Here is a 26,950-nt window from a genome sequence, read left to right as displayed (position 1 = left end):
GGTAAAACCAAATCATTTCATTATATTATTTTTCTACACCTTGTTGTGTTACTTTATGCTTTCCCAAATATCCCATTTTAACTGTGGAGTGTCTGAATGTGGAGTGTCTGAATGTGGAGTGTCTGAATGTGGAGTGTCTGAATGTGGAGTGTCTGAATGTGGAGTGTCTGAATGTGGAGTGTCTGAATGTGGAGTGTCTGAATGTGGAGTGTCTGAATGTGGAGTGTCTGAATGTGGAGTGTCTGAATGTGGAGTGTCTGAATGTGGAGTGTCTGAATGTGGAGTGTCTGAATGTGGAGTGTCTGACTGTGGAGTGTCTGACTGTGGAGTGTCTGAATGTGGAGTGTCTGAATGTGGAGTGTCTGAATGTGGAGTGTCTGACTGTGGAGTGTCTGAATGTGGAGTGTCTGAATGTGGAGTGTCTGAATGTGGAGTGTCTGAATGTGGAGTGTCTGACTGTGGAGTGTCTGAATGTGGAGTGTCTGAATGTGGAGTGTCTGACTGTGGAGTGTCTGAATGTGGAGTGTCTGACTGTGGAGTGTCTGAATGTGGAGTGTCTGAATGTGGAGTGTCTGAATGTGGAGTGTCTGAATGTGGAGTGTCTGACTGTGGAGTGTCTGAATGTGGAGTGTCTGAATGTGGAGTGTCTGACTGTGGAGTGTCTGAATGTGGAGTGTTTGAATGTGGAGTGTCTGAATGTGGAGTGTCTGAATGTGGAGTGTCTGAATGTGGAGTGTCTGAATGTGGAGTGTCTGAATGTGGAGTGTCTGACTGTGGAGTGTCTGAATGTGGAGTGTCTGAATGTGGAGTGTCTGAATGTGGAGTGTCTGACTGTGGAGTGTCTGAATGTGGAGTGTCTGAATGTGGAGTGTCTGAATGTGGAGTGTCTGAATGTGGAGTGTCTGAATGTGGAGTGTCTGAATGTGGAGTGTCTGACTGTGGAGTGTCTGAATGTGGAGTGTCTGAATGTGGAGTGTCTGAATGTGGAGTGTCTGACTGTGGAGTGTCTGAATGTGGAGTGTCTGAATGTGGAGTGTCTGAATGTGGAGTGTCTGAATGTGGAGTGTCTGAATGTGGAGTGTCTGAATGTGGAGTGTCTGAATGTGGAGTGACAGGCTGCAGATTTCTTTAATGGATCTATTACGTGGTCCGTCTCAGCGTTAAGATGTTTGGGCGTAGTAATATTCTGTTACGTACCTGCTGTCCTCAGAGATGAAAGTGTAATTCACACGGCCGCTGGCCCTCAGCATTCAGGCTGTGTCCCTCCACACAGGCCTATTAGCACAGCGAGGCCCGGTGTCACTGTGTGTGACGTTGGGAGGTAACACAGCGCTTCACTCTAAAACAGTTTGTCATTAAGATGGCTGGGCCTGGTCCAGGATGCTCCTACAGATGGCTCATTTATCCCCCATGTCCATGTAAATATTATTGGTCTGTGTTCTTGCCCATGCTAATGCAGAGACCCACATGGGGCCACACTCCTGTTTTCTCTATTCATTAAACTGTTAATATATACACAGCCTGCATTATGGATCGGACTGACTTTCAGTCCACATACGAGCAACCAGAAAAGTCTACTCTAAACAGAGACAACCTGAATCCTGAACCACAACTCATTTGAATACAGAGCCCATAACTGTAACATTCAAATTCCTTTGTTTTCCATTCAAATGAGCCAGACCAGGATATTAATTGTAATGTCTGATATCTCTGTCTGATGTTATGTGATATGCGATGCTGTGTCAGTATGTTAGCTAACTGTCCCCATGCCTGTCCTCTAGTGCCCCCTGTGTTTGTGGTGCGGCCCAGGAACCAAGTGGTGGCGGTGGGGAGGACCGTCACCTTCCAGTGTGAAGCAACAGGAAACCCTCAACCTGCTATCTTCTGGCAGAGAGAGGGCAGCCAGGTGAGAGGCTCTGCGGGACCTACAGTACACCAGGAACCCAACATGAGCACATGTTGAGGAATGTGCATGGAACAAAAAAGAAAGGCAACCAAGTAGTAAATCATTGTCCTCCTTCTTTTATTATTTGATATTCCCATATGCTCTTTACACATTTTATGATTGCACCTATAAAACCAGCCATACAATCAGTGAACTTCACTGACCTTCACACTGATGCTTCAATTGGACCGTTCCATTCCATCACCCTTCAGGTCTTCCATAGCCTACTGTCTTTATCTGATCTGCTTCTCTATATGTGTCCTGTCTTCTCTCTTCTCTGTCTATATCTATCCTGTCTTCTCTCTTCTCTGTCTTCTCTCTTCTCTGTCTATATCTGGCCTGTCTTCTCTCTTCTCTGTCTATATCTATCCTGTCTTCTCTCATTTCTGTCTTCTCTCTTCTCTGTCTATATCTGGCCTGTCTTCTCTCTTCTCTGTCTATATCTGGCCTGTCTTCTCTCTTCTCTGTCTATATCTGTCCTGTCTTCTCTCTATCCTGTCTTCTCTCATTTCTGTCTTCTCTCTTCTCTGTCTATATCTGGCCTGTCTTCTCTCTTCTCTGTCTATATCTGGCCTGTCTTCTCTCTTCTCTGTCTATATCTGTCCTGTCTTCTCTCTTCCCTGTCTTCTCTCTTCTCTGTCTTCTCTCTTCTCTGTCTATATCTGTCCTGTCTTCTCTCTTCTCTGTCTATATCTGGCCTGTCTTCTCTCTTCTCTGTCTATATCTGTCCTGTCTTCTCTCTTCCCTGTCTTCTCTCTTCTCTGTCTTCTCTCTCTCTGTCTATATCTGTCCTGTCTTCTCTCTTCTCTGTCTATATCTGTCCTGTCTTCTCTCTTCTCTGTCTTCTCTGTCTATATCTATCCTGTCTTCTCTCTTCTCTGTCTTCTCTGTCTATATCTGTCCTGTCTTCTCTCTTCCCTGTCTTCTCTCTTCTCTGTCTTCTCTCTTCTCTGTCTATATCTGTCCTGTCTTCTCTCTTCCCTGTCTTCTCTCTTCTCTGTCTTCTCTCTTCTCTGTCTATATCTGTCCTGTCTTCTCTCTTCTCTGTCTATATCTGTCCTGTCTTCTCTCTTCTCTGTCTTCTCTGTCTATATCTATCCTGTCTCTCTCTCTTCTCTGTCTTCTCTGTCTATATCTATCCTGTCTTCTCTCTTCTCTGTCTATATCTGTCCTGTCTTCTCTCTTCTCTGTCTATATCTGTCCTGTCTTCTCTCTTCTCTGTCTTCTCTGTCTATATCTATCCTGTCTTCTCTCTTCTCTGTCTTCTCTCTTCTCTGTCTATATCTATCCTGTCTTCTCTCTTCTCTGTCTATATCTATCCTGTCTTCTCTCTTCCCTGTCTTCTCTCTTCTCTGTCTTCTCTCTTCTCTGTCTATATCTGTCCTGTCTTCTCTCTCCTCTGTCTTCTCTCTTCTCTGTCTATATCTATCCTGTCTTCTCTCTTCCCTGTCTTCTCTCTTCTCTGTCTATATCTGGCCTGTCTTCTCTCTTCTCTGTCTATATCTGTTCTGTCTCCTCTTCTCTGTCTTCTCTCTTCTCTGTCTATATCTGGCCTGTCTTCTCTCTTCTCTGTCTATATCTGGCCTGTCTTCTCTCTTCTCTGTCTATATCTGGCCTGTCTTCTCTCTTCTCTGTCTATATCTGTTCTGTCTCCTCTCTTCCCTGTCTTCTCTCTTCTCTGTCTATATCTGGCCTGTCTTCTCTCTTCTCTGTCTATATCTGGCCTGTCTTCTCTCTTCTCTGTCTATATCTGGCCTGTCTTCTCTCTTCTCTGTCTATATCTGTTCTGTCTCCTCTCTTCTCTGTCTACATCTGTACTTTCTTCTCTCCTCTCCCTCCTCTAGAACCTGCTCTTCTCCTACCAGCCCCCCCAGCCGTCTAGTCGCGTCTCCGTCTCCCAGACGGGGGACCTGACTATCACAGATGCAGAGCGCTCAGACGTGGGCTACTACAGCTGCCAGGCCCTCAACATCGCTGGCTCTGTCATCACCAAGGCCCTGCTGGAGGTCACTGACGGTGAGTTCCACCAATCAGTGACTCACAGAATTAGATCTTGGAGGCATCTTGGTGGTATTGTCACACCTTGGCACATAGACATGTAGGGGTTTGAATAAACACATAATAATATACATGAGCTGTATTTAAGTAGCTAAAGTACATATTGAGGTCTGTGGAGTTTTGATCAGACTGTGTTCCAAGTCTGGCCCGGTCTCTGTGCTCCTGTCAGGGTGCGGAGACTCTGTGGTGACTCATCTTCTCCAGGAGCCTGGCTTGCCTCTTGGCTCTGGGCTGTTTGCTCCTGGCAGTGTATCATTTATGCTGGCTGGTGTCTTTAGGAGTCTCCTCTCATTAACAGACTAGCCTGCTGGTGGAGGGATCTGTCTTTGTGGGGAGGCCTGGTTCAGACCTCTAATCACTCTCAGTCAATGCAGCCAGCCTGGTAGTGTAGTCACCTTGGCTTTAGTCCCAGCGTTCCCATAGCGACTCACTCAGTCTCTCCGGTCACTATTATTTTGTTTACCTCTCACCTAGATTCAACCCTCTCTAACCAGACACCTCTCACCTATATTCAACCCTCTCTAACCAGACACCTCTCACCTAGATTCACCTCTCTAACCAGACACCTCTCACCTAGATTCAACCCTCTCTAACCAGACACCTCTCACCTAGATTCAACCCTCTCTAACCAGACACCTCTCACCTAGATTCAACCCTCTCTAACCAGACACCTCTCACCTAAATTCAACCCTCTCTAACCAGACACCTCTCACCTAGATTCAACCCTCTCTAACCAGACACCTCTCACCTAGATTCAACCCTCTCTAACCAGACACCTCTCACCTATATTCAACCCTCTCTAACCAGACACCTCTCACCTAGATTCAACCCTCTCTAACCAGACACCTCTCCCTCTACCTTTGTAGCTGGGCCTGCTCTCTCTCTCTCCCTCTCTCTTTGGCGTGGCATGTCCTGGTAGACAGTAGAAGGAGAAGATAATACCAGTTATTAAAGGGAGCAGGCCTCCTCATCTCCGTAGGCAAATCTTGTAATTACAGGTCACAGTGGCAATGTTTTAGTAACTACACCAGAGCCAGCACCAGAGCCAGTCTCCCATGTATGATACTACACTGAGTGTGTGTGTAAATGTACAGACGTATGTCCTACATTATGTGTATTTAAAAGGGGATACACATATTGCATGTTTACAATAGATTTGCTATTCCTTTGAACCAAACAACCTTATGCTTCTGACTAAATCAGCTGCCCTGGCAGAACTGGTTATCAATAGCAGTATTAACAGCATTAATGATAACAGCCTCAGTAACACTGCTACTCTACAGTAGCACTGCTGCTCTACAGTAGCACTGCTGCTCTACAGTAGCATTGCTACTCTCAGTAGCACTGCTACTCTCAGTAGCACTCTATAGTAGCACTCTACAGTAGCACTCTACAGTAGCACTCTATAGTAGCACTCTACAGTAGCACTCTACAGTAGCAGGGACATGATGGACACCGTTCTCCGGTCACATAATGGAAATTAAATGGAGACAAAGCACGTTTAATTCAATCTGTGTGTGTCGACTGGTGAACGCCCACTGAGAGGGGGATGACAAGGAGGAAGAGGGGGAGAGGGGACAGAGGAGGGAGGGAAAATTCTTCATGGTAATAACATTGTCTGTGCTGCTAGGTATTTAGAAGCGTTTTCTCCCATGTTCTGTGTTTTATAGACTGGAGGTGTGGTTTCATGAGGGGGGTGTGGTTAAGGAGGTGGAGAGGGGATGGGGGGGTTTGGTTGGCTGTGAATGTTAACGTCTCCATTGGAGTCTGGATCTGCAGAAAGAGGACTTGTATGTTAGCCTGTTTTAGTTGAATTTACACCTCATTTGTTTGGCTAAGGTCAACTCCTACTGCTGAATGATTAGAAAATTGCTTCCAGTTGTGAAAATTTCATTTCATTCAATTTTTGAATTTCTCTCTCTCTCCGTCTACCACACAGCTACCTTGTGTTTGCAATACTCTCACCTTCCTCCTGTTCCTTCCTGTTATTTATGTGTTTCTCTACAATCCCACTGTATAATTGTCTCTCCATTTATTTTATTATTCTCATCAAATCCACTCAACATTGTTCTCTCATCGTCCACTCAAATTATATATATTCTCTCCCACACAGTCTCTAACTCTCCCTCTCTCTCTTTCTCTCTAGTTGTGTCTGATCGCCCACCTCCAGTTGTCCGCCAGGGTCCGACCAATCAGACAGTCTCTGTGGACGGGACGGTGGTTCTGAGTTGCCTAGCAATGGGTAAGCCCACCCCCACCATCATGTGGAGGAAGGACGGGGTGTTGGTGTCCACTCACGACTCCCGGGTCAAACAGCTGGACACGGGTGCACTGCAGATCCGCTACGCCAAGGTAACACACAACACACTCAAACATGTACACACACGCATACACACACACATTCACATGCACGCTCGCACGCACACACAAAGAAACTCTCATCTTCACTGAATACACAGTATAAACACATGGAATGGTAGACCTTCTCTCCAAGCTTTTCAAAGCATAAAGATAAAACAATGTGTTGATGTACCTCTCTGGTTCAGAGTACGAGTACTGAGAAAATACATCAAACAGCAGCCTTTATACTACAGGACTGTCTGATCTACAGAGCAACATATAGGTCTACTGTAGTGTACCAGCTCACATGGAATATCTTACTGAGGCAGTTGGCTGTCAAATCATGTCCCCCATTATCCTAATATATGGAAATAAGAACTTCATTGAATGGAATTCTGTTCTCAATGTAGAACAGTTTGGCTTTCTGAAACTTCCGAATTGACCTCCTTCATATGTTACCATTTCCAATTAGCTCTTCCATTAGCCGAGACATGAATAACGCATTCCCCCAATCACTTTCAAAGCTGTCCTAAATAACTATACTGCGGAGTGGCTGGCTGACTGGCTGGCAGAGTAACTCCTGCTGCTCCATCAGTAAATAAAGCATGTGATCAGTTCCCTCCTAGGGTCCAGCCATGCCTCTCCTCTCCTCAGTGAGCTGTCAATCAGCTGTCAGGGGTTTGAAGTGAATTCACACACGCTATTGTCCTGTCACTCAACAGAGTGTGATGGGGAGATGTGTGAAGCAGAACACTGAGGGAGAGACCAAGGGGGGTGCCGATTCAAATCCACCTCCAGATGGAGGCATCAAGGGGTCAGAGTTCACGTTAGACTGTTGCTGTGTGTACGCGTGTGTGTTGTGATGACTGCAGGCAGGTTGTGTGTGGTGACAGGGATGTGGTGAATGGGCAACACTGTGAGAACAGTGTGATATGTTTTCAACCCAAACCTTACGTAAGGCAATTTACATGAATTAACATTTAGTTTATGTTTGGAGGTAACGCACCATGTCTTTTTCAATGCATTTTGAGGAGCTGGATGACTTGTTACATTTACATTTAATTAATTACATTTAAGTCATTTAGCAGACGCTCTTATCCAGAGCGACTTACAAATTGGTGCATTCACCTTATGACATCCAGTGGAACAACCACTTTACAATAGTGCATCTAAATATTTTAAGGGGGGGGTGAGAAGGATTACTTTATCCTATCCTAGGTATTCCTTAAAGAGGTGGGGTTTCAGGTGTCTCCGGAAGGTGGTGATTGACTCCGCTGTCCTGGCGTCGTGAGGGAGTTTGTTCCATCATTGGGGAGCCAGAGCAGCGAACAGTTTTGACTGAGCTGAGCGGGAACTGTACTTCCTCAGTGGTAGGGAGGCGAGCAGGCCAGAGGTGGATGAACGCAGTGCCCTTATTTGGGTGTAGGGCCTGATCAGAGCCTGGAGGTACTGAGGTGCCGTTCCCCTCACAGCTCCGTAGGCAAGCACCATGGTCTTGTAGCGGATGCGAGCTTCAACTGGAAGCCAGTGGAGAGAGCGGAGGAGCGGGGTGACGTGAGAGAACTTGGGAAGGTTGAACACTAGACGGGCTGCGGCGTTCTGGATGAGTTGTAGGGGTTTAATGGCACAGGCAGGGAGCCCAGCCAACAGCGAGTTGCAGTAATCCAGACGGGAGATGACAAGTGCCTGGATTAGGACCTGCGCCGCTTCCTGTGTGAGGCAGGGTCGTACTCTGCGGATGTTGTAGAGCATGAACCTACAGGAACGGGCCACCGCCTTGATATTAGTTGAGAACGACAGTTTGTTGTCCAGGATCACGCCAAGGTTCTTAGCGCTCTGGGAGGAGGACACAATGGAGTTGTCAACCGTGATGGCGAGATCATGGAACGGGCAGTCCTTCCCCGGGAGGAAGAGCAGCTCCGTCTTGCCGAAGTTCAGCTTGAGGTGGTGATCCGTCATCCACACTGATATGTCTGCCAGACATGCAGAGATGCGATTCGCCACCTGGTCATCAGAAGGGGGAAAGGAGAAGATTAATTGTGTGTCGTCTGCATAGCAATGATAGGAGAGACCATGTGAGGTTATGACAGAGCCAAGTGACTTGGTGTATAGCGAGAATAGGAGAGGGCCTAGAACAGAGCCCTGGGGGACACCAGTGGTGAGAGCGCGTGGTGAGGAGACAGATTCTCGCCACGCCACCTGGTAGGAGCGACCTGTCAGGTAGGACGCAATCCAAGCGTGGGCCGCGCCGGAGATGCCCAACTCGGAGAGGGTGGAGAGGAGGATCTGATGGTTCACAGTATCGAAGGCAGCCGATAGGTCTAGAAGGATGAGAGCAGAGGAGAGAGAGTTAGCTTTAGCGGTGCGGAGCGCCTCCGTGATACAGAGAAGAGCAGTCTCAGTTGAATGACTAGTCTTGAAACCTGACTGATTTGGATCAAGAAGGTCATTCTGAGAGAGATAGCGGGAGAGCTGACCAAGGACGGCACGTTCAAGAGTTTTGGAGAGAAAAGAAAGAAGGGATACTGGTCTGTAGTTGTTGACATCGGAGGGATCGAGTGTAGGTTTTTTCAGAAGGGGTGCAACTCTCGCTCTCTTGAAGACGGAAGGGACGTAGCCAGCGGTCAGGGATAAGTTGATGAGCGAGGTGAGGTAAGGGAGAAGGTCTCCGGAAATGGTCTGGAGAAGAGAGGAGGGGATAGGGTCGAGCGGGCAGGTTGTTGGGCGGCCGGCCGTCACAAGACGCGAGATTTCATCTGGAGAGAGAGGGAGAAAGAGGTCAGAGCACAGGGTAGGGCAGTGTGAGCAGAACCAGCGGTGTTGTTTGACTTAGCAAACGAGGATCGGATGTCGTCGATCTTCTTTTCAAAATGGTTGACGAAGTCATCTGCAGAGAGGGAGGAGGGGGGAGGGGGAGGAGGATTCAGGAGGGAGGAGAATGTGGCAAAGAGCTTCCTAGGGTTAGAGGCAGATGCTTGGAATTTAGAGTGGTAGAAAGTGGCTTTAGCAGCAGAGACAGAGGAGGAAAATGTAGAGAGGAGGGAGTGAAAGGATGCCAGGTCCACAGGGAGGCGAGTTTTCCTCCATTTCCGCTCGGCCTTCCGGAGCCCTGTTCTGTGAGCTCGCATTGAGTCGTCAAGCCACGGAGCGGGAGGGGAGGACCGAGCCGGCCTGGAAGATAGGGGACATAGAGAGTCAAAGGATGCAGAAAGGGAGGAGAGGAGGGTTGAGGAGGCAGAATCAGGAGATAGGTTGGAGAAGGTTTGAGCAGAGGGAAGAGATGATAGGATGGAAGAGGAGAGAGTAGCGGGGGAGAGAGAGCGAAGGTTGGGACGGCGCGATACCATCCGAGTAGGGGCAGTGTGGGAAGTGTTGGATGAGAGCGAGAGGGAAAAGGATACAAGGTAGTGGTCGGAGACTTGGAGGGGAGTTGCAATGAGGTTAGTGGAAGAACAGCATCTAGTAAAGATGAGGTCGAGCGTATTGCCTGCCTTGTGAGTAGGGGGAAGGTGAGAGGGTGAGGTCAAAAGAGGAGAGGAGTGGAAAGAAGGAGGCAGAGAGGAATGAGTCAAAGGTAGACGTGGGGAGGTTAAAGTCGCCCAGAACTGTGAGAGGTGAGCCGTCCTCAGGAAAGGAGCTTATCAAGGCATCAAGCTCATTGATGAACTCTCCGAGGGGACCTGGAGGGCGATAAATGATAAGGATGTTAAGCTTGAAAGGGCTGGTAACTGTGACAGCATGAAATTCAAAGGAGGCGATAGACAGATGGGTAAGGGGAGAAAGAGAGAATGACCACATGGGAGAGATAAGGATCCCTATGCCACCACCCCGCTGACCAGAAGCTCTCGGGGTGTGCGAGAACACGTGGGCGGACGAAGAGAGAGCAGTAGGAGTAGCAGTGTTATCTGTGGTGATCCATGTTTCTGTCAGTGCCAAGAAGTCGAGGGACTGGAGGGAGGCATAGGCTGAGATGAACTCTGCCTTGTTGGCTGCAGATCGGCAGTTCCAGAGGCTACCGGAGACCTGGAACTCCACGTGGGTCGTGCGCGCTGGGACCACCAGATTAGGGTGGCAGCGGCCACGCGGTGTGGAGCGTTTGTATGGTCTGTGCAGAGAGGAGAGAACAGGGATAGACAGACACATAGTTGACAGGCTACAGAAGAGGCTACGCTAATGCAAGGAGATTGGAATGACAAGTGGACTACACGTCTCGAATGTTCAGAAAGTTAAGCTTACGTAGCAAGAATCTTATTGACTAAAATTATTAAAAATGATACAGTACTGCTGAAGTAGGCTAGCTGGCAGTGGCTGCGTTGTTGACTTTGTAGGCTAGCTGACAGTGGCTGCGTTGTTGACACTACACTAATCAAGTCGTTCCGTTGAGTGTAGTAGTTTCTACAGTGCTGCTATTCGGGGCTAGCTGGCTAGCTAGCAGTGTTGATTACGTTACGTTGCGTTAAAAGAACGAAAATAGCTGGCTAGCTAACCTAGAAAATCGCTCTAGACTACACAATTATCTTTGATACACAGACGGCTATGTAGCTAGCTATGTAGCTAGCTACGATCAAACAAATCAAACCGTTGTGCTGTAATGAAATGAAATGAAAAATGTGATACTACCTGTGGAGCGAAGCGGAATGCGACCCGGGTTGTTGAGTGCGGAAGTTCTATTCAGTAGACGTTGGCTAGCTGTTGGCTAGCTAGCAGTGTCTCCTACGTTAAGGACGACAAATAGCTGGCTAGCTAACCTCGGTAAATTAAGATAATCACTCTAAGACTACACGCTCTAAACTACACAATTATCTTGGATACGAAGACAGCAAAGACAACTATGTCGCTAGCTAACACTACACTAATCAAGTCGTTCAGTTGAGTGTAATAGTTTCTACAGTGCTGCTATTCGGTAGACGGTGGACGTTTGCTAGCTGGCTTGCTGCTGGGCAGATAGCAGTGTAGACTACGTTAGGACGACGAAATACGAAGTTGCAATAGAAGTGCTGACTGTTTCACTTTGTTGTCCTCTTTCTTTTCCTTTTTCTTCTGTCCTTCTTTTGTCCTTATTTTGTCTTCCTTTCTTCTGTTAACTAGATATTTTTTGTTGTTATTCTTTGTAAGCTAGCTAGCTTCTTCCAGGAGAGTCCCTAGCAACTGCTTAGCAACAAGTAAACAATTCTGCTAGCAATTCACCTAGCTAAGATAACTGTACAATTTTATGAAAAAAAATAGTTAATTTTTCAAAAGCCTGTCTTGTTTAGTTTGTTCCTTGTTTTGTCTTCTATTGAATCTTGCAGTTTTCTCTTGATTTTTTCGATGTACTTCACTCTAAAAAAACATTTAAATCTCAATAAATACAGGAGCTCATTTTTCAGCAGCTGCTCAATTTAGAACTCCGGAAATACTTGTCTTACCTGTCAGGTTGAGCTTAGATGGACCCAACCTGGAGGCTGATCTACAGGGAACACACACTCTCCCTCTCTCAAACACACTGAGACACACACTCTCCCTCTCTCAAACACACTGAGACACACACTCTCCCTCTCTCAAACACACTGAGACACACACTCTCCCTCTCTCAAACACACTGAGACACACACTCTCCCTCTCTCAAACACACTGAGACACACACTCTCCCTCTCTCAAACACACTGAGACACACACTCTCCCTCTCTCAAACACACTGAGACACACACTCTCCCTCTCTCAAACACACTGAGACACACACTCTCCCTCTCTCAAACACACTGAGACACACACTCTCCCTCTCTCAAACACACTGAGACACACACTCTCCCTCTCTCAAACACACTGAGACACACACTCTCCCTCTCTCAAACACACTGTGACACACACTCTCCCTCTCTCAAACACACTGAGACACACACTCTCCCTCTCTCAAACACACTGAGACACACACTCTCCCTCTCTCAAACACACTGAGACACACACTCTCCCTCTCTCAAACACACTGAGACACACACTCTCCCTCTCTCAAACACACTGAGACACACACTCTCCTCTCTCTCACACACTGAGACACACACTCTCCCTCTCTCAAACACACTGAGACACACACTCTCCCTCTCTCAAACACACTGAGACACACACTCTCCTCTCTCAAACACACTGAGACACACACTCTCCCTCTCAAACACACTGAGACACACACTCTCCCTCTCTCAAACACACTGAGACACACACTCTCCCTCTCTCAAACACACTGAGACACACACTCTCCTCTCTCAAACACACTGAGACACACACTCTCCCTCTCTCAAACACACTGAGACACACACTCTCCCTCTCTCAAACACACTGAGACACACACTCTCCTCTCTCAAACACACTGAGACACACACTCTCCCTCTCTCAAACACACTGAGACACACACTCCCCCTCTCTCAAACACACTGAGACACACACTCTCCCTCTCTCTCAAACACACTGAGACACACACTCTCCTCTCTCAAACACACTGAGACACACCCTCTCCTCTCTCAAACACACTGAGACACACACTCTCCTCTCTCAAACACACTGTGACACACACTCTCCCTCTCTCAAACACACTGAGACACACACTCTCCCTCTCTCAAACACACTGAGACACACACTCTCCCTCTCTCAAACACACTGAGACACACACTCTCCCTCTCTCAAACACACTGAGACACACACTCTCCCTCTCTCAAACACACTGAGACACACACTCTCCCTCTCTCAAACACACTGTGACACACACTCTCCCTCTCTCAAACACACTGAGACACACACTCTCCCTCTCTCAAACACACTGAGACACACACTCTCCCTCTCTCAAACACACTGAGACACACACTCTCCCTCTCTCAAACACACTGAGACACACACTCTCCCTCTCTCAAACACACTGAGACACACACTCTCCCTCTCTCAAACACACTGAGACACACACTCTCCCTCTCTCAAACACACTGAGACACACACTCCCTCTCACACACTAGAGAGTGTCACCATATCTGTTCTGTAAAGCACTCCTTTCCCCGAGGGGAGGGTGAGAGGAGTGAGGAGGGGGAGAGGAGAGGAGAGGAGAGGGAGAGGAGGTCTCCAATTAGTCTTTGTTCCTGTGGAAATCTTTTCAATTTGTCTGGTACAATCCTGCCACTTGGCCTCCCCAGCTGCTTTTCCCACTTTCTAGAGGGAAATCTAATAGTGAGATTACCAGGCACTGATGGCTGGCTGCTAGGGACCACAGCAGCATGTCAATGAGAGAAAGAGCGATATTGGGGAGGAAGCAGCACTATTTTAGTCCAATTCCACTGATGTCCAGACAGTACCTTGTCATTTGCATTTGAACCCAGAGCGATCACTAATCTAGTCCCTCTCCCCTCTATTTCCTGTCCTCTTTTCTTCTGTCTTATAGCTGGGTGACACAGGCATGTACACATGCATCGCCTCCACTCCCAGTGGCGAGGCCTCGTGGAAGGCCTATCTGGATGTTCAAGGTAAGTCACTGGGCTGCTGCCTACTGTCACTGTGGCGAGGCCTCGTGGAAGGCCTATCTGGATGTTCAAGGTAAGTCACTGGGCTGCTGCCTACTGTCACAGTGGCGAGGCCTTGTGGAAGGCCTATCTGGATGTTCAAGGTAAGTCACTGGGCTGCTGCCTACTGTCACAGTGGCGAGGCCTTGTGGAAGGCCTATCTGGATGTTCAAGGTAAGTCACTGGGCTGCTGCCTACTGTCACTGTGGCGAGGCCTCGTGGAAGGCCTATCTGGATGTTCAAGGTAAGTCACTGGGCTGCTGCCTACTGTCACTGTGGCGAGGCCTCGTGGAAAGCCTATCTGGATGTTCAAGGTAAGCCACTGGGCTGCTGCCTACTGTCACTGTGGCAAGGCCTCGTGGAAGGCCTATCTGGATGTTCAAGGTAAGCCACTGGGCTGCTGCCTACTGTCACTGTGGCGAGGCCTCGTGGAAGCCCTATCTGGATGTTCAAGGTAAGCCACTGGGCTGCTGCCTACTGTCACTGTGGCTACACTCCATCATGAATGAAATACATTCAGTCTGTAATTGCTTTTTTAGTTGGAATGTCACAATCTTGCCACCAGCCCAGGGAGTGTGCGTGAGTCTGTGTGTGTGTGAATGTGCTTGGTATGCATTCCATAGTCTGGCATTACTGATAAAGTATTCATTTAGCTTCATAGAAAATGTCTCATGATACTCTCCTCATCTTCAGAGTTTGGTGTTCCAGTGCAACCGGCCAGACCCACTGACCCCAACCTGATCCCCAGCGCCCCCTTCAAACCTGAGGTCACTGACGTCACCCGCACCTCCGTCACTCTGTCCTGGAAGCCCAACTTCTCAGGAGCCACGCCCACCTCCTACATCATAGAGGCCTTCAGGTAAGAGCAGAGGACATTGGAGGTCACTTGTGACCAAAATAAATAAAGTGATGTCACAGTGTATTTGTATTTATTATGGATCCCCATTAGTTCCTGTCAAGACAGCAGCTACTCTTCCTGGGGTTTCTTATGGATCCCCATTAGTTCCTGTCAAGACAGCAGCTACTCTTCCTGGGGTTTCTTATGGATCCCCATTAGTTCCTGTCAAGACAGCAGCTACTCTTCCTGGGGTTTCTTATGGATCCCCATTAGTTCCTGTCAAGACAGCAGCTACTCTTCCTGGGGTTTCTTATGGATCCCCATTAGTTCCTGTCAAGACAGCAGCTACTCTTCCTGGGGTTTCATATGGATCCCCATTAGTTCCTGCCAAGGCAGCAGCTACTCTTCCTGGGGTTTCTTATGGATCCCCATTAGTTCCTGTCAAGACAGCAGCTACTCTTCCTGGGGTTTCTTATGGATCCCCATTAGTTCCTGTCAAGGCAGCAGCTACTCTTCCTGGGGTTTCTTATGGATCCCCATTAGTTCCTGTCAAGGCAGCAGCTACTCTTCCTGGGGTTTCTTATGGATCCCCATTAGTTCCTGTCAAGACAGCAGCTACTCTTCCTGGGGTTTCTTATGGATCCCCATTAGTTCCTGTCAAGACAGCACCTACTCTTCCTGGGGTTTCTTATGGATCCCCATTAGTTCCTGTCAAGGCAGCAGCTACTCTTCCTGGGGTTTCTTATGGATCCCAATTAGTTCCTGTCAAGGCAGCAGCTACTCTTCCTGGGATTTATTATGGATCCCGATTAGTTCCTGTCAAGGCAGCAGCTACTCTTCCTGGGGTTTCTAATGGATCCCCATTAGTTCCTGTCAAGGCAGCAGCTACTCTTCCTGGGATTTATTATGGATCCCCATTAGTTCCTGTCAAGGCAGCAGCTACTCTTCCTGGGGTTTCTTATGGATCCCCATTAGTTCCTGTCAAGGCAGCAGCTACTCTTCCTGGGATTTATTATGGATCCCCATTAGTTCCTGTCAAGGCAGCAGCTACTCTTCCTGGGGTTTCTTATGGATCCCCATTAGTTCCTGTCAAGGCAGCAGCTACTCTTCCTGGGGTTTCTTATGGATCCCCATTAGTTCCTGTCAAGGCAGCAGCTACTCTTCCTGGGGTTTCTTATGGATCCCCATTAGTTCCTGTCAAGGCAGCAGCTACTCTTCCTGGGGTTTCTTATGGATCCCCATTAGTTCCTGTCAAGGCAGCAGATACTCTTCCTGGGGTTTCTTATGGATCCCCATTAGTTCCTGTCAAGACAGCACCTACTCTTCCTGGGGTTTCTTATGGATCCCCATTAGTTCCTGTCAAGGCAGCAGCTACTCTTCCTGGGGTTTCTTATGGATCCCCATTAGTTCCTGTCAAGACAGCAGCTACTCTTCCTGGGGTTTCTTATGGATCCCCATTAGTTCCTGTCAAGGCAGCAGCTACTCTTCCTGGGGTTTCTTATGGATCCCATTAGTTCCTGTCAAGGCAGCAGATACTCTTCCTGGGGTTTCTTATGGATCCCCATTAGTTCCTGTCAAGGCAGCAGCTACTCTTCCTGGGGTTTCTTATGGATCCCCATTAGTTCCTGTCAAGGCAGCAGCTACTCTTCCTGGGGTTTCTTATGGATCCCCATTAGTTCCTGTCAAGGCAGCAGCTACTCTTCCTGGGGTTTCTTATGGATCCCCATTAGTTCCTGTCAAGGCAGCAGCTACTCTTCCTGGGGTTTCTTATGGATCCCCATTAGTTCCTGTCAAGGCAGCAGCTACTCTTCCTGGGGTTTCTTATGGATCCCCATTAGTTCCTGTCAAGGCAGCAGCTACTCTTCCTGGGATTTATTATGGATCCCCATTAGTTCCTGTCAAGGCAGCAGCTACTCTTCCTGGGGTTTCTTATGGATCCCCATTAGTTCCTGTCAAGGCAGCAGCTACTCTTCCTGGGGTCCAGCAACATTAAGGCAGTTATATACCATTTTAAAAACATTACATTTCACAACAGATTTCACAACACATTAAATGTGCGCCCCCAGGCCACTTCTCTACTACCACATATCATACGTCTATGGTCTGAGTGTGTGTATGAACTTTAAACCTGATGTGTAACATCCTGTTCTGTCTTCTCTCCTAGTCATGCGTCAGGCAGCAGTTGGCAGACCCTGGCAGAACATGTGAAGACTGAGTCGTATGTACTGAAGGGCCTGAAGGCCAGTGCTGTCTACCTCTTCCTGGTCCGAGCTGCTAACGCCTATGGCCTGAGTGACCCCAGCCCCATCACTGACACCGTCAAAACACAAGGTGGGTCTCTGCTCTCTCTTAATGACTTGAAATGGGCTGCTTTACGGTAGGTCCCTGTCTGGACCTTGTCCCTGTCTGGACCTTGTTCCTGTCCCTGTCTGGACCTTGTCCCTGTCTGGACCTTGTCCCTGTCTGGACCTTGTTCCTGTCTGGACCTTGTCCCTGTCTGGACCTTGTTCCTGTCTGGACCTTGTCCCTGTCTGGACCTTGTCCCTGTCTGGACCTTGTCCCTGTCCCTGTCTGGACCTTGTCCCTGTCTGGACATTGTCCCTGTCTGGACCTTGTCCCTGTCTGGACCTTTTCCCTGTCCCTGCATGGACCTTGTCCCTGTCCCTGTCTGGACCTTGTCCCACAGCACGGTGTCTGACAAGGAACCGACAGGACAGGAACGGAACACAAAGGAAGAAATAGTTGTCCCTGTCCCTGTCTGGACCTTGTGGGAAGCCAGGGACAAGACAAGATAATAAATGACAAAACATGACACTTGTCCCTGTCTGGACCTTGTCCCTGCATGGGCCTTGTCCCTGTCTGAACCTTGTCCCTGTCCCTGCATGGACCTTGTCCCTGTCCCTGTCTGGACCTTGTCCCAGTCTGAACCCTCTGCTGTTCATACAGGTATTTATCGTGTGTTTGTTTGTATGTTTGTGTGTGTGTGTGTGTGTGTGTGTGTGTGTGTGTGTGTGTGTGTGTGTGTGTGTGTGTGTGTGTGTGTGTGTGTGTGTGTGTGTGTGTGTGTGTGTGTGTGTGTGTGTGTGTGTGTGTGAGCAGATATCCCCCCCACCAGTCAGGGAGTGGACCACCGTCAGATCCAGAGGGAGTTAGGAGAGGTGGTCATCCACCTTCACAACCCCACCATCCTCTCCTCCTCCTCTGTCAGAGTGCAGTGGACGGTGAGTGTTTTTCTCTGCTTCAAAACACAACTTTAGGGATGACATTCCCAATGAGTGACTCTTGTCATGTATGTACATTACCATTCAAAAGTTTGGGGTCACTTAGAAATGACCTTGTTTTTGAAAGAAAAGCACAAAAAAAGTCAATTCAAGTAACATCAAATTGATCAGAAATACAGTGTAGACATTGTTAATGTTGTAAATGACTATTGTAGCTGGAAACGGCAGATTTTTTCATGGAATATCTACATAGGCGTATAGAGGCCCATTATCAGCAACCATCACTCCTGTGTTCCAATGGCACATTGTGTTAGCTAATCCAAATGTATCATTTTAAAAGGCTAATTGATCATTAGAAAACTCTTCTGCAATTATGTTAGCACAGCTGAAAACTGTTGTTCTGATTAAAGACGCAATAAAACTACCCTACTTTAGACTAGTTGAGTATCTGGAGCATCAGCACATGTGGGTTCTGTTACAGGCTCAAAATGGCCAAATACAAATAACTTTCTTCTGATACTTGTGAGTCTGTTCTTGTCCTGAGAATTGAAGGCCTTTCCATGCAAGAAATTGCCAAGAAACTGTACATAACGCTGTGTACTACTCCCTTCACAGAACAGCGTAAACTGGCTCTAACCAGAATAGAAAGAGGAGTGGGAGGACCCGGTGCACAACTGAGCAAGAGGACAAGGTCATTAGAGTGTCTAGTTTGAGAAACAGTCTTCATTAAAAGTACCTGCAAAACACCAGTCTCAACATCAACAGTGAAGATGTGACTTTGGCCTTCACAGGGTCACTCTGTCCAGTGTCTGTGTTCTTTGCCCATCTCAATCTTTTTTTGGCCAGTCTGAGATATGGCAACCCGGAGTCACCTCTTCACTGTTGACGTTGAGATTGCCTCACAAGTCTAACATAATGTGCCTTTGGAACACAGGAGTGATGGTTGCTGACAAGGTATTTTACTTTCAAAAACAAGGACATTTCTAAGTGACCTCAAACATTTGAACGGTAGTCTATATGGTTTATTTATTATTTTAATATATATTGTGTATTTTGTATGTTTTAGCATTAATTTTAAAACTTAAATGCATACATTTTATTGTTCTCTCCAAAGTCACCATAGAGAGTAGCTAGGTCTGGAGCGCTCTGTGCTCGCGGTCGATTTGTTTGCCCACTCAGCAGTGCTAATGTGCTAGCGTCCTGTAGAGGACAGACACTGCACTGCGGAGATGGACAGAGCAGAGAACAGACTGCAACCCTGTCAAAACTCTCTAAGTATCCATCTGGTCAGGGCCAGTCACGCTGTAAGACCTGTCTTTCTGCTTGTCTGTCTGCCTGTCTTTCTGCCTGTCTTCAATCAGAGCTAAACCAACCCACAGTGGCCCACTCACAACACTCCACAACACACAGTCCACTGCCATAAGCCGCCCAGCAGCGCAGCGTGCCAGCCTGTGCCTTCCCAGATTGAAAACACTTGTCTGCTGTTAAAACAAGTGAAAAGGAAGAGGTGTCCAACTAGTGCTCTCAGGCTGAAATGGATTGCAGATGTGGGAGGAGAGAGGGAGGAGGAGAAGGAGAAAAGAGGATTATAAAGGAGGGGTAGAGATTAAAGGGCAGCATGCAGAGGTGTTAGGACCTCTATGCTGTTAGATCGTGGATATCTTATTAAACACTGTTTGGCTACCATGATTCCACTGGCTCCATGTCAATCTATTCCAGGTTATGTTGAATAGAAGGAAAGTATAACTGTACACCTCCTCACTAGTTGCATAAGACACACTGTATTCTATAAACTGGCTTCTTATACAGTGCCTTCGGAAAGTATTCAGACCCCATGACATTTTATTGTACACAGCCTTATTATAAAATGTAATAAATATATACTGTTCCTCGTCAATATACACCCAATACCGCATAATGACGAAAATGTAAAACATAAATACCTTATTTACATAAGTATTCAGACCCTTTGCTATGACTCTCGAAATTGAGCTCAGGTGCATCCTGTTTTCACTGATCATCCTTGGTATGTTTCTACAACTTGATTGGAGTCCACCTGTGGTAAATTCAAATGTTTGGAAATTCTTTGGAAAGGCACACAGCTGTCTACATAAGGTCCCACAATTAACAGTGCATGTCAGAGAAAAATACAAGCCACAAGGTCGAAGGAATTGTCCGTAAATTGTGTCGAGGCACAGAACTGAGGAAGGTACCAAATAATGTTTGCAGCATTGAAGGTCCCCAAGAACACACTGGCTTCCTTCATTCTTAAATGGAAAAGTTTGGATCCACTAAGACTCTTCCTAGAGCTGGCCCTTGTGGCCAAACGGAGCAATCGGGGCAGGGGCCTAGGTGACCAAGAACGCTATGGTCACTCTGACAGAGCTCCAGAGTTCCTCTTTGGAGATGGGAGAACCTTCCAGAAGGACAACCATCTCTGCAGCACTCCACCAAGCAGGCCTTTATGGTAGAGTGGCCAGATGGAAGCCACTCCTCAGTGAAAGGTATATGACAGGCAGCTTGGAGTTTGCCAAAGGGCACCTAAAGACTCTCAGACCATGAGAAACAAGATTTCCTGCCCCGATGAAACCAAGATTGAGCTTTTTTTGCCTGAATTCCAAGCGTCATGTCTAGAGGAAACCTGCTGTGGGGATGTTTTTCAGCGGCAGGGACTTGGAGACTAGTCATTATCGAGGGAAAGATGAACGGAGCAAAGAACAGAGGGATCCTTGATGAATACCTGCTCCAGAGCGTTCAGGACCTCAGACTGGGGTGAAGGTTCACCCTCCAACAGGACAACGACCCTAAGCACACAGCCAAGACCAGTCTTTGAATGTCATTGAGTGGCCCAGCCAGAGCCTGGACTTGTACCCAATGGAACAACTCCGGAGAGACCTCTGGACGCTCCACATCCAGCGCCATACCCAACAAGACTTGAGTCTGTCATTGCTGCCAAGCTTCAACTGAATAAAGGGTCTGAAAACTTATGTAAATGGGATATTTCCGTTGCACAGTTCTGAGCCTAATGAGATCACTTGAGCCGGCATCATTTTTTTTAGTGGGGGATTAAAAAAGTGCTGCCTACCTTTCCCAGAGACCTTGCTGGATAGTACAGTACAGTAGTACAATACACTACAGTACAGCAATACAATACACTACAGTACAGCAATACAATACACTACAGTACAGCAATACAATACACTACAGTACAGTAGTACAATACACTACAGTACAGTACAGTAGTACAATATACTACAGTACAGCAATACAATACAATACACTACAGTACAGTAGTACAATACAGTACAGTACAGCAATACAATACAATACACTACAGTACAGTAGTACAATACAATACAGTACAGTACAGTACAGTACAGTACAGTGCAGTACAGTACAGTACAGTAGTATAATACACTACAGTACAGCAATACAATACAATACACTACAGTACAGTAGTACAATACACTACAGTACAGTACAGTAGTACAATACACTACAGTACAGTAGTACAATAGACTACAGTACAGTAGTACAATACACTACAGTACAGTAGTACACAGTACAGTACAGTACAATAGTACAGTAGTACACTACAGTACAGCAATACAATACAATACACTACAGTACAGTAGTACAATACACTACAGTACAGTAGCTAGACTACAGTACAGCAATACAATACAATACACACAGTACAGTAGTACAATACACTACAGTACAGTAGTACAATAGACTGACAGTACAGCAATACAATACAATACACTACAGTACAGTAGTACAATACACTACATACAGTAGTACATGATACAGTACAGCAATACTACAGTACAGTAGTACAATACACTACAGTACAGTAGTACAATAGACTACAGTACAGCAATACAATACAATACACTACAGTACAGTAGTACAATACACTACAGTACAGTAGTACAATAGACTACAGTACAGCAATACAATACAATACACTACAGTACAGTAGTACAATACACTACAGTACAGTACAGTAGTACAATACACTACAGTACAGTAGTACAATAGACTACAGTACAGCAATACAATACAATACACTACAGTACAGTAGTACAATACACTACAGTACAGTAGTACAATACACTACAGTACAGTAGTACAATAGACTACAGTACAGCAATACAATACAATACACTACAGTACAGTAGTACAATACACTACAGTACAGTAGTACAATACATTACAGTACAGCAATACAATACACTACAGTACAGTAGTACAATACATTACAGTACAGTACAGTACAGTACAGTACAGCAGTACAATACACTACAGTACAGTAGTAGTACAGTAGTACAACCTAGGTACACTACAGTACAGTAGTACAATATACAATACACTACAGTACAGTAGTACAATACACTACAGTACAGTGTGTGGGTGTGTGTTTTCCTTCTTCCTTGTTGTACAATACAATACAATTGTTTTCGTACACTACAGTACAGTAGTACAATACATTACAGTACAGCAATACAATACACTACAGTACAGTAGTACAATACACTACAGTACAGTAGTACAATACACTACAGTACAGCAATACAATACAATACACTGCAGTACAGTAGTACAATACACTACAGTACAGTGCTGTACAGTACCATTCTAGTGCACACCAATAGGTTGTATTGTAGAGTTCACACATACAGTAGAGGCACATGCATAGATGATCCCTGACTGACAACACAGAGGCTCTCTAAATCAAGATCCACCTTTACCAATGCTCTATTATACGAAATGATCTGTCATCATGGCTCTCTCTGTACCCTCAGCATATCATGTCCCCTGCTGTGTGTGAGTCAGTCAGTATGAGAGGCTGCACTGTCCCCCCTGATCCTAGACTAGAGTTCCCAGTAAGTCAGGAGGAGACGGGCCAGGCTGTCATGTCAGGTGCCCTGTTCTAGCCCCCTGTAACCAGGACCAGACTCTCGGAACCTCTGGGCTATGACCTCATGGTGCGCTGTGGTTTCCAGACATCGCTGACGCTCCAAATGGAACCGCTCTGCTGGCCCACACACAGACGGAGGGATGGATGGATAGATGGATGGATGGATAAGTGGATGGACCATGTGATGAGTTAACACTCCGGACCCCGCTAGCTAGCCAGCCAGCCAGCCAGCCAGCCAGCCAGCCAGCCAGCCAGCCAGCCAGCCAGCCACATTAGTAAAACTGGCCTACAGCTACAACTCAACTGTCTATTGATAATGTTCCAGAATGATGCTGAGAGACTTTCCACTGTAGAGTCACTCTGAGTGCCTAAATGGAGTCAAGTTGACCGTGTGTGTGTATGTGTGTTATTGTCTCCCCTGGCCACTAGGTGGAGCAGCAGTCTCAGTACATCCAGGGTTATAAGGTGATGTACCGTGCCTCTCCAGAGGGCCAGCAGAGGAGTGACTGGGCTGTGTTTGAGGTGAGAACCCCAGGGGAGGACAGTACTGTGGTGCCCCAGCTCAGGAAGGGAGTCACTTACGAGTTCAAAGTTCGGCCCTTCTTCAACGAGTTCCAGGGAACAGACAGTGAGGTCAAGATAGCCAAGACTCTGGAGGAAGGTGGGTGGACAAGTCTGTGTGTGTGTGTGTGTGTGTCTGACTGCGCACAGAGTTTGTCTGTGACCTTTGTAACTATGCATGTGTGTGAGAACAGCAGCTGTTCCCAGCGGGCGTAGAGAGTAAAAGATGACTGTGTGTTCTGTGGTGTTTCTGTGTGTTAGGCCAGATGTTGTACTGTTGGAAAAGTCCCTGTGAAACACAGAGGATGATGAACCCATATACTATTTGTCACCTAGGTGCTGTGTTAATTATTGAAAAGGATGTGGTTGTGAAAATCTTCCAGGGTTTGGGTGCAACCCAGAGCTCATATAGGCCATATGAAAGAGAGAAGCGTTGTGAAAAGTTATGTGGAATGAATGAGAGAGGAGCTGACTGAAAAAAAGACTGTTAGCCAAAATGTGTGTGGGTGTGTGTTTTCCTTCTTCCTTGTTGTATTCAGCAAAGCTTTGTTGCTAATTATGTTGCTAATTGTTTTCGTAGTTCAAACACGATGGTCTCACTCCCGTGAGCAGGAAGGCCTGATTTCATTACAGTCAATCGGAACAGTGTGTGGGGACAGAGAATAAGAGTGTTATGTTGTATGTTGTCATAATAAATGAACTTTAATTAAACTCATCAGGGTAGAAACATCACAGAACACACAGTTTAAACATTGCAATCAGTGTGTGGGGACATTATGCTCTTTGTTTGAATAAACAGTGATTTTTGTAAAAATTTCTTTGTAAACACTTTCTCTGAACAAAGAAAAATAGTCATTTTAGTACAGACCCCTAGTGAATAGAGACAGTCCGACTGTGACTGTTCTACTTCTGTTAGTACAGACCCCTAGTGAATAGAGACAGTCCAACTGTGACTGTTCTACTTCTGTTAGTACAGACCCCTAGTGAATAGAGACAGTCCGACTGTGACTGTTCTACTTCTGTTAGTACAGACCCCTAGTGAATAGAGACAGTCCAACTGTGACTGTTCTACTTCTGTTAGTACAGACCCCTAGTGAATAGAGACAGTCCGACTGTGACTGTTCTACTTCTGTTAGTACAGACCCCTAGTGAATAGAGACAGTCCAACTGTGACTGTTCTACTTCTGTTAGTACAGACCCCTAGTGAATAGAGACAGTCCAACTGTGACTGTTCTACTTCTGTTAGTACAGACCCCTAGTGAATAGAGACAGTCCAACTGTGACTGTTCTACTTCTGTTAGTACAGACCCCTAGTGAATAGAGACAGTCCAACTGTGACTGTTCTACTTCTGTTAGTACAGACCCCTAGTGAATAGAGACAGTCCAACTGTGACTGTTCTACTTCTGTTAGTACAGACCCCTAGTGAATAGAGACAGTCCGACTGTGACTGTTCTACTTCTGTTAGTACAGACCCCTAGTGAATAGAGACAGTCCAACTGTGACTGTTCTACTTCTGTTAGTACAGACCCCTAGTGAATAGAGACAGTCCGTGTGACTGTTCTACTTCTGTTAGTACAGACCCCTAGTGAATAGAGACAGTCCAACTGTGACTGTTCTACTTCTGTTAGTACAGACCCCTAGTGAATAGAGACAGTCCAACTGTGACTGTTCTACTTCTGTTAGTACAGACCCCTAGTGAATAGAGACAGTCCGACTGTGACTGTTCTACTTGTGTTAGTACAGACCCCTAGTGAATAGAGACAGTCCAACTGTGACTGTTCTACTTCTGTTCTCTTCTGGATAGGATCCATTTATGAGAGCAGTAGAAGTGAAGAGAGAGCAGACAGTGTGTGTTACTGTTGTAACAGTGTGTGGGGACAGACAGTGTGTGTTACTGTTGTAACAGTGTGTGGGGACAGACAGTGTGTGTTACTGTTGTAACAGTGTGTGGGGACAGACAGTGTGTGTTAATGTTGTAACAGTGTGTGGGGACAGACAGTGTGTGTTACTGTTGTAACAGTGTGTGGGGACAGACAGTGTGTGTTACTGTTGTAACAGTGTGTGGGGACAGACAGTGTGTGTTACTGTTGTAACAGTGTGTGGGACAGACAGTGTGTGTTACTGTTGTAACAGTGTGTGGGGACAGACTGTTGTAGTGTGTGGGACAGACAGTGTGTGTTACTGTTGTAACAGTGTGTGGGGACTGACAGTGTGTGTTACTGTTGTAACAGTGTGTGGGGACAGACAGTGTGTGTTACTGTTGTAACAGTGTGTGGGGACAGACAGTGTGTGTTACTGTTGTAACAGTGTGTGGGGACAGACAGTGTGTGTACTGGTAACAGTGTGTGGGGACAGACAGTGTGTGTTACTGTTGTAACAGTGTGTGGGGACAGACAGTGTGTGTTACTGTTGTAACAGTACAGACAGTGTGTGGGGACAGACAGTGTTGTTACTGTTGTAACAGTGTGTGGGACAGACAGTGTGTGGGGACAGTGTGTGTTACTGTTGTAACAGTGTGTGGGGACAGACAGTGTGTGTTACTGTTGTAACAGTGTGTGGGGACAGACAGTGTGTGTTACTGTTGTAACAGTGTGTGGGGACAGACAGTGTGTGTTACTGTTGTAACAGTGTGTGGGGACAGACAGTGTGTGTTACTGTTGTAACAGTGTGTGGGGACAGACAGTGTGTGTTACTGTTGTAACAGTGTGTGGGGACAGACAGTGTGTGTTACTGTTGTAACAGTGTGTGGGGACAGACAGTGTGTGTTACTGTTGTAACAGTGTGTGGGGACAGACAGTGTGTGTTACTGTTGTAACAGTGTGTGGGGACAGACAGTGTGTGTTACTGTTGTAACAGTGTGTGGGGACAGACAGTGTGTGTTACTGTTGTAACAGTGTGTGGGGACAGACAGTGTGTGTTACTGTTGTAACAGTGTGTGGGGACAGACAGTGTGTGTTACTGTTGTAACAGTGTGTGGGGACAGACAGTGTGTTACTGTTGTAACAGTGTGTGGGGACAGACAGTGTGTGTTACTGTTGTAACAGTGTGTGGGGACAGACAGTGTGTGTTACTGTTGTAACAGTGTGTGGGGACAGACTGTTGTAACAGTGTGTGGGGACAGACAGTGTGTGGTTGTAACAGTGTGTGGGGACAGACAGTGTGTGGGGACAGTGTGTGGGGACAGACAGTGTGTGTTACTGTTGTAACAGTGTGTGGGGACAGACAGTGTTACTGTTGTAACAGTGTGTGGGGACAGACAACAGTGTGTGGGGACAGACAGTGTGTGTTACTGTTGTAACAGTGTGTGGGGACAGACAGTGTGTGTTACTGTTGTAACAGTGTGTGGGGACAGACAGTGTGTGTTACTGTTGTAACAGTGTGTGGGGACAGACAGTGTGTGTTACTGTTGTAACAGTGTGTGGGGACAGACAGTGTGTGTTACTGTTGTAACAGTGTGTGGGGACAGACAGTGTGTGTTACTGTTGTAACAGTGTGTGGGGACAGACAGTGTGTGTTACTGTTGTAACAGTGTGTGGGGACAGACA

General features: G+C 46.8%; 1 protein-coding gene across 3 annotated transcripts in view; it reads left to right on the top strand.

Moving 5' to 3' along the window:
* The window catches only part of robo1 (roundabout, axon guidance receptor, homolog 1 (Drosophila)), a 440,136-nt gene that overhangs the window by 341,056 nt on the left and 72,130 nt on the right, over positions 1 to 26,950 (top strand). For all 3 annotated transcript variants that reach the window (XM_046293778.1, XM_046293780.1, XM_046293781.1), the window contains 8 exons: positions 1,782 to 1,906; positions 3,790 to 3,961; positions 6,150 to 6,355; positions 13,743 to 13,824; positions 14,554 to 14,719; positions 16,863 to 17,029; positions 17,798 to 17,919; positions 23,273 to 23,504. In XM_046293778.1, coding sequence (XP_046149734.1) covers positions 1,782 to 1,906; positions 3,790 to 3,961; positions 6,150 to 6,355; positions 13,743 to 13,824; positions 14,554 to 14,719; positions 16,863 to 17,029; positions 17,798 to 17,919; positions 23,273 to 23,504 — 1,272 coding nt within the window. The remainder of the gene's footprint in view (positions 1 to 1,781; positions 1,907 to 3,789; positions 3,962 to 6,149; positions 6,356 to 13,742; positions 13,825 to 14,553; positions 14,720 to 16,862; positions 17,030 to 17,797; positions 17,920 to 23,272; positions 23,505 to 26,950) is intronic.

The sequence above is a fragment of the Oncorhynchus gorbuscha genome, linkage group LG13 (assembly GCF_021184085.1).
Source record: "Oncorhynchus gorbuscha isolate QuinsamMale2020 ecotype Even-year linkage group LG13, OgorEven_v1.0, whole genome shotgun sequence".
Classification (NCBI taxonomy): domain Eukaryota; kingdom Metazoa; phylum Chordata; class Actinopteri; order Salmoniformes; family Salmonidae; genus Oncorhynchus; species Oncorhynchus gorbuscha.
This window is presented reverse-complemented; position numbering and strand designations above follow the sequence as displayed.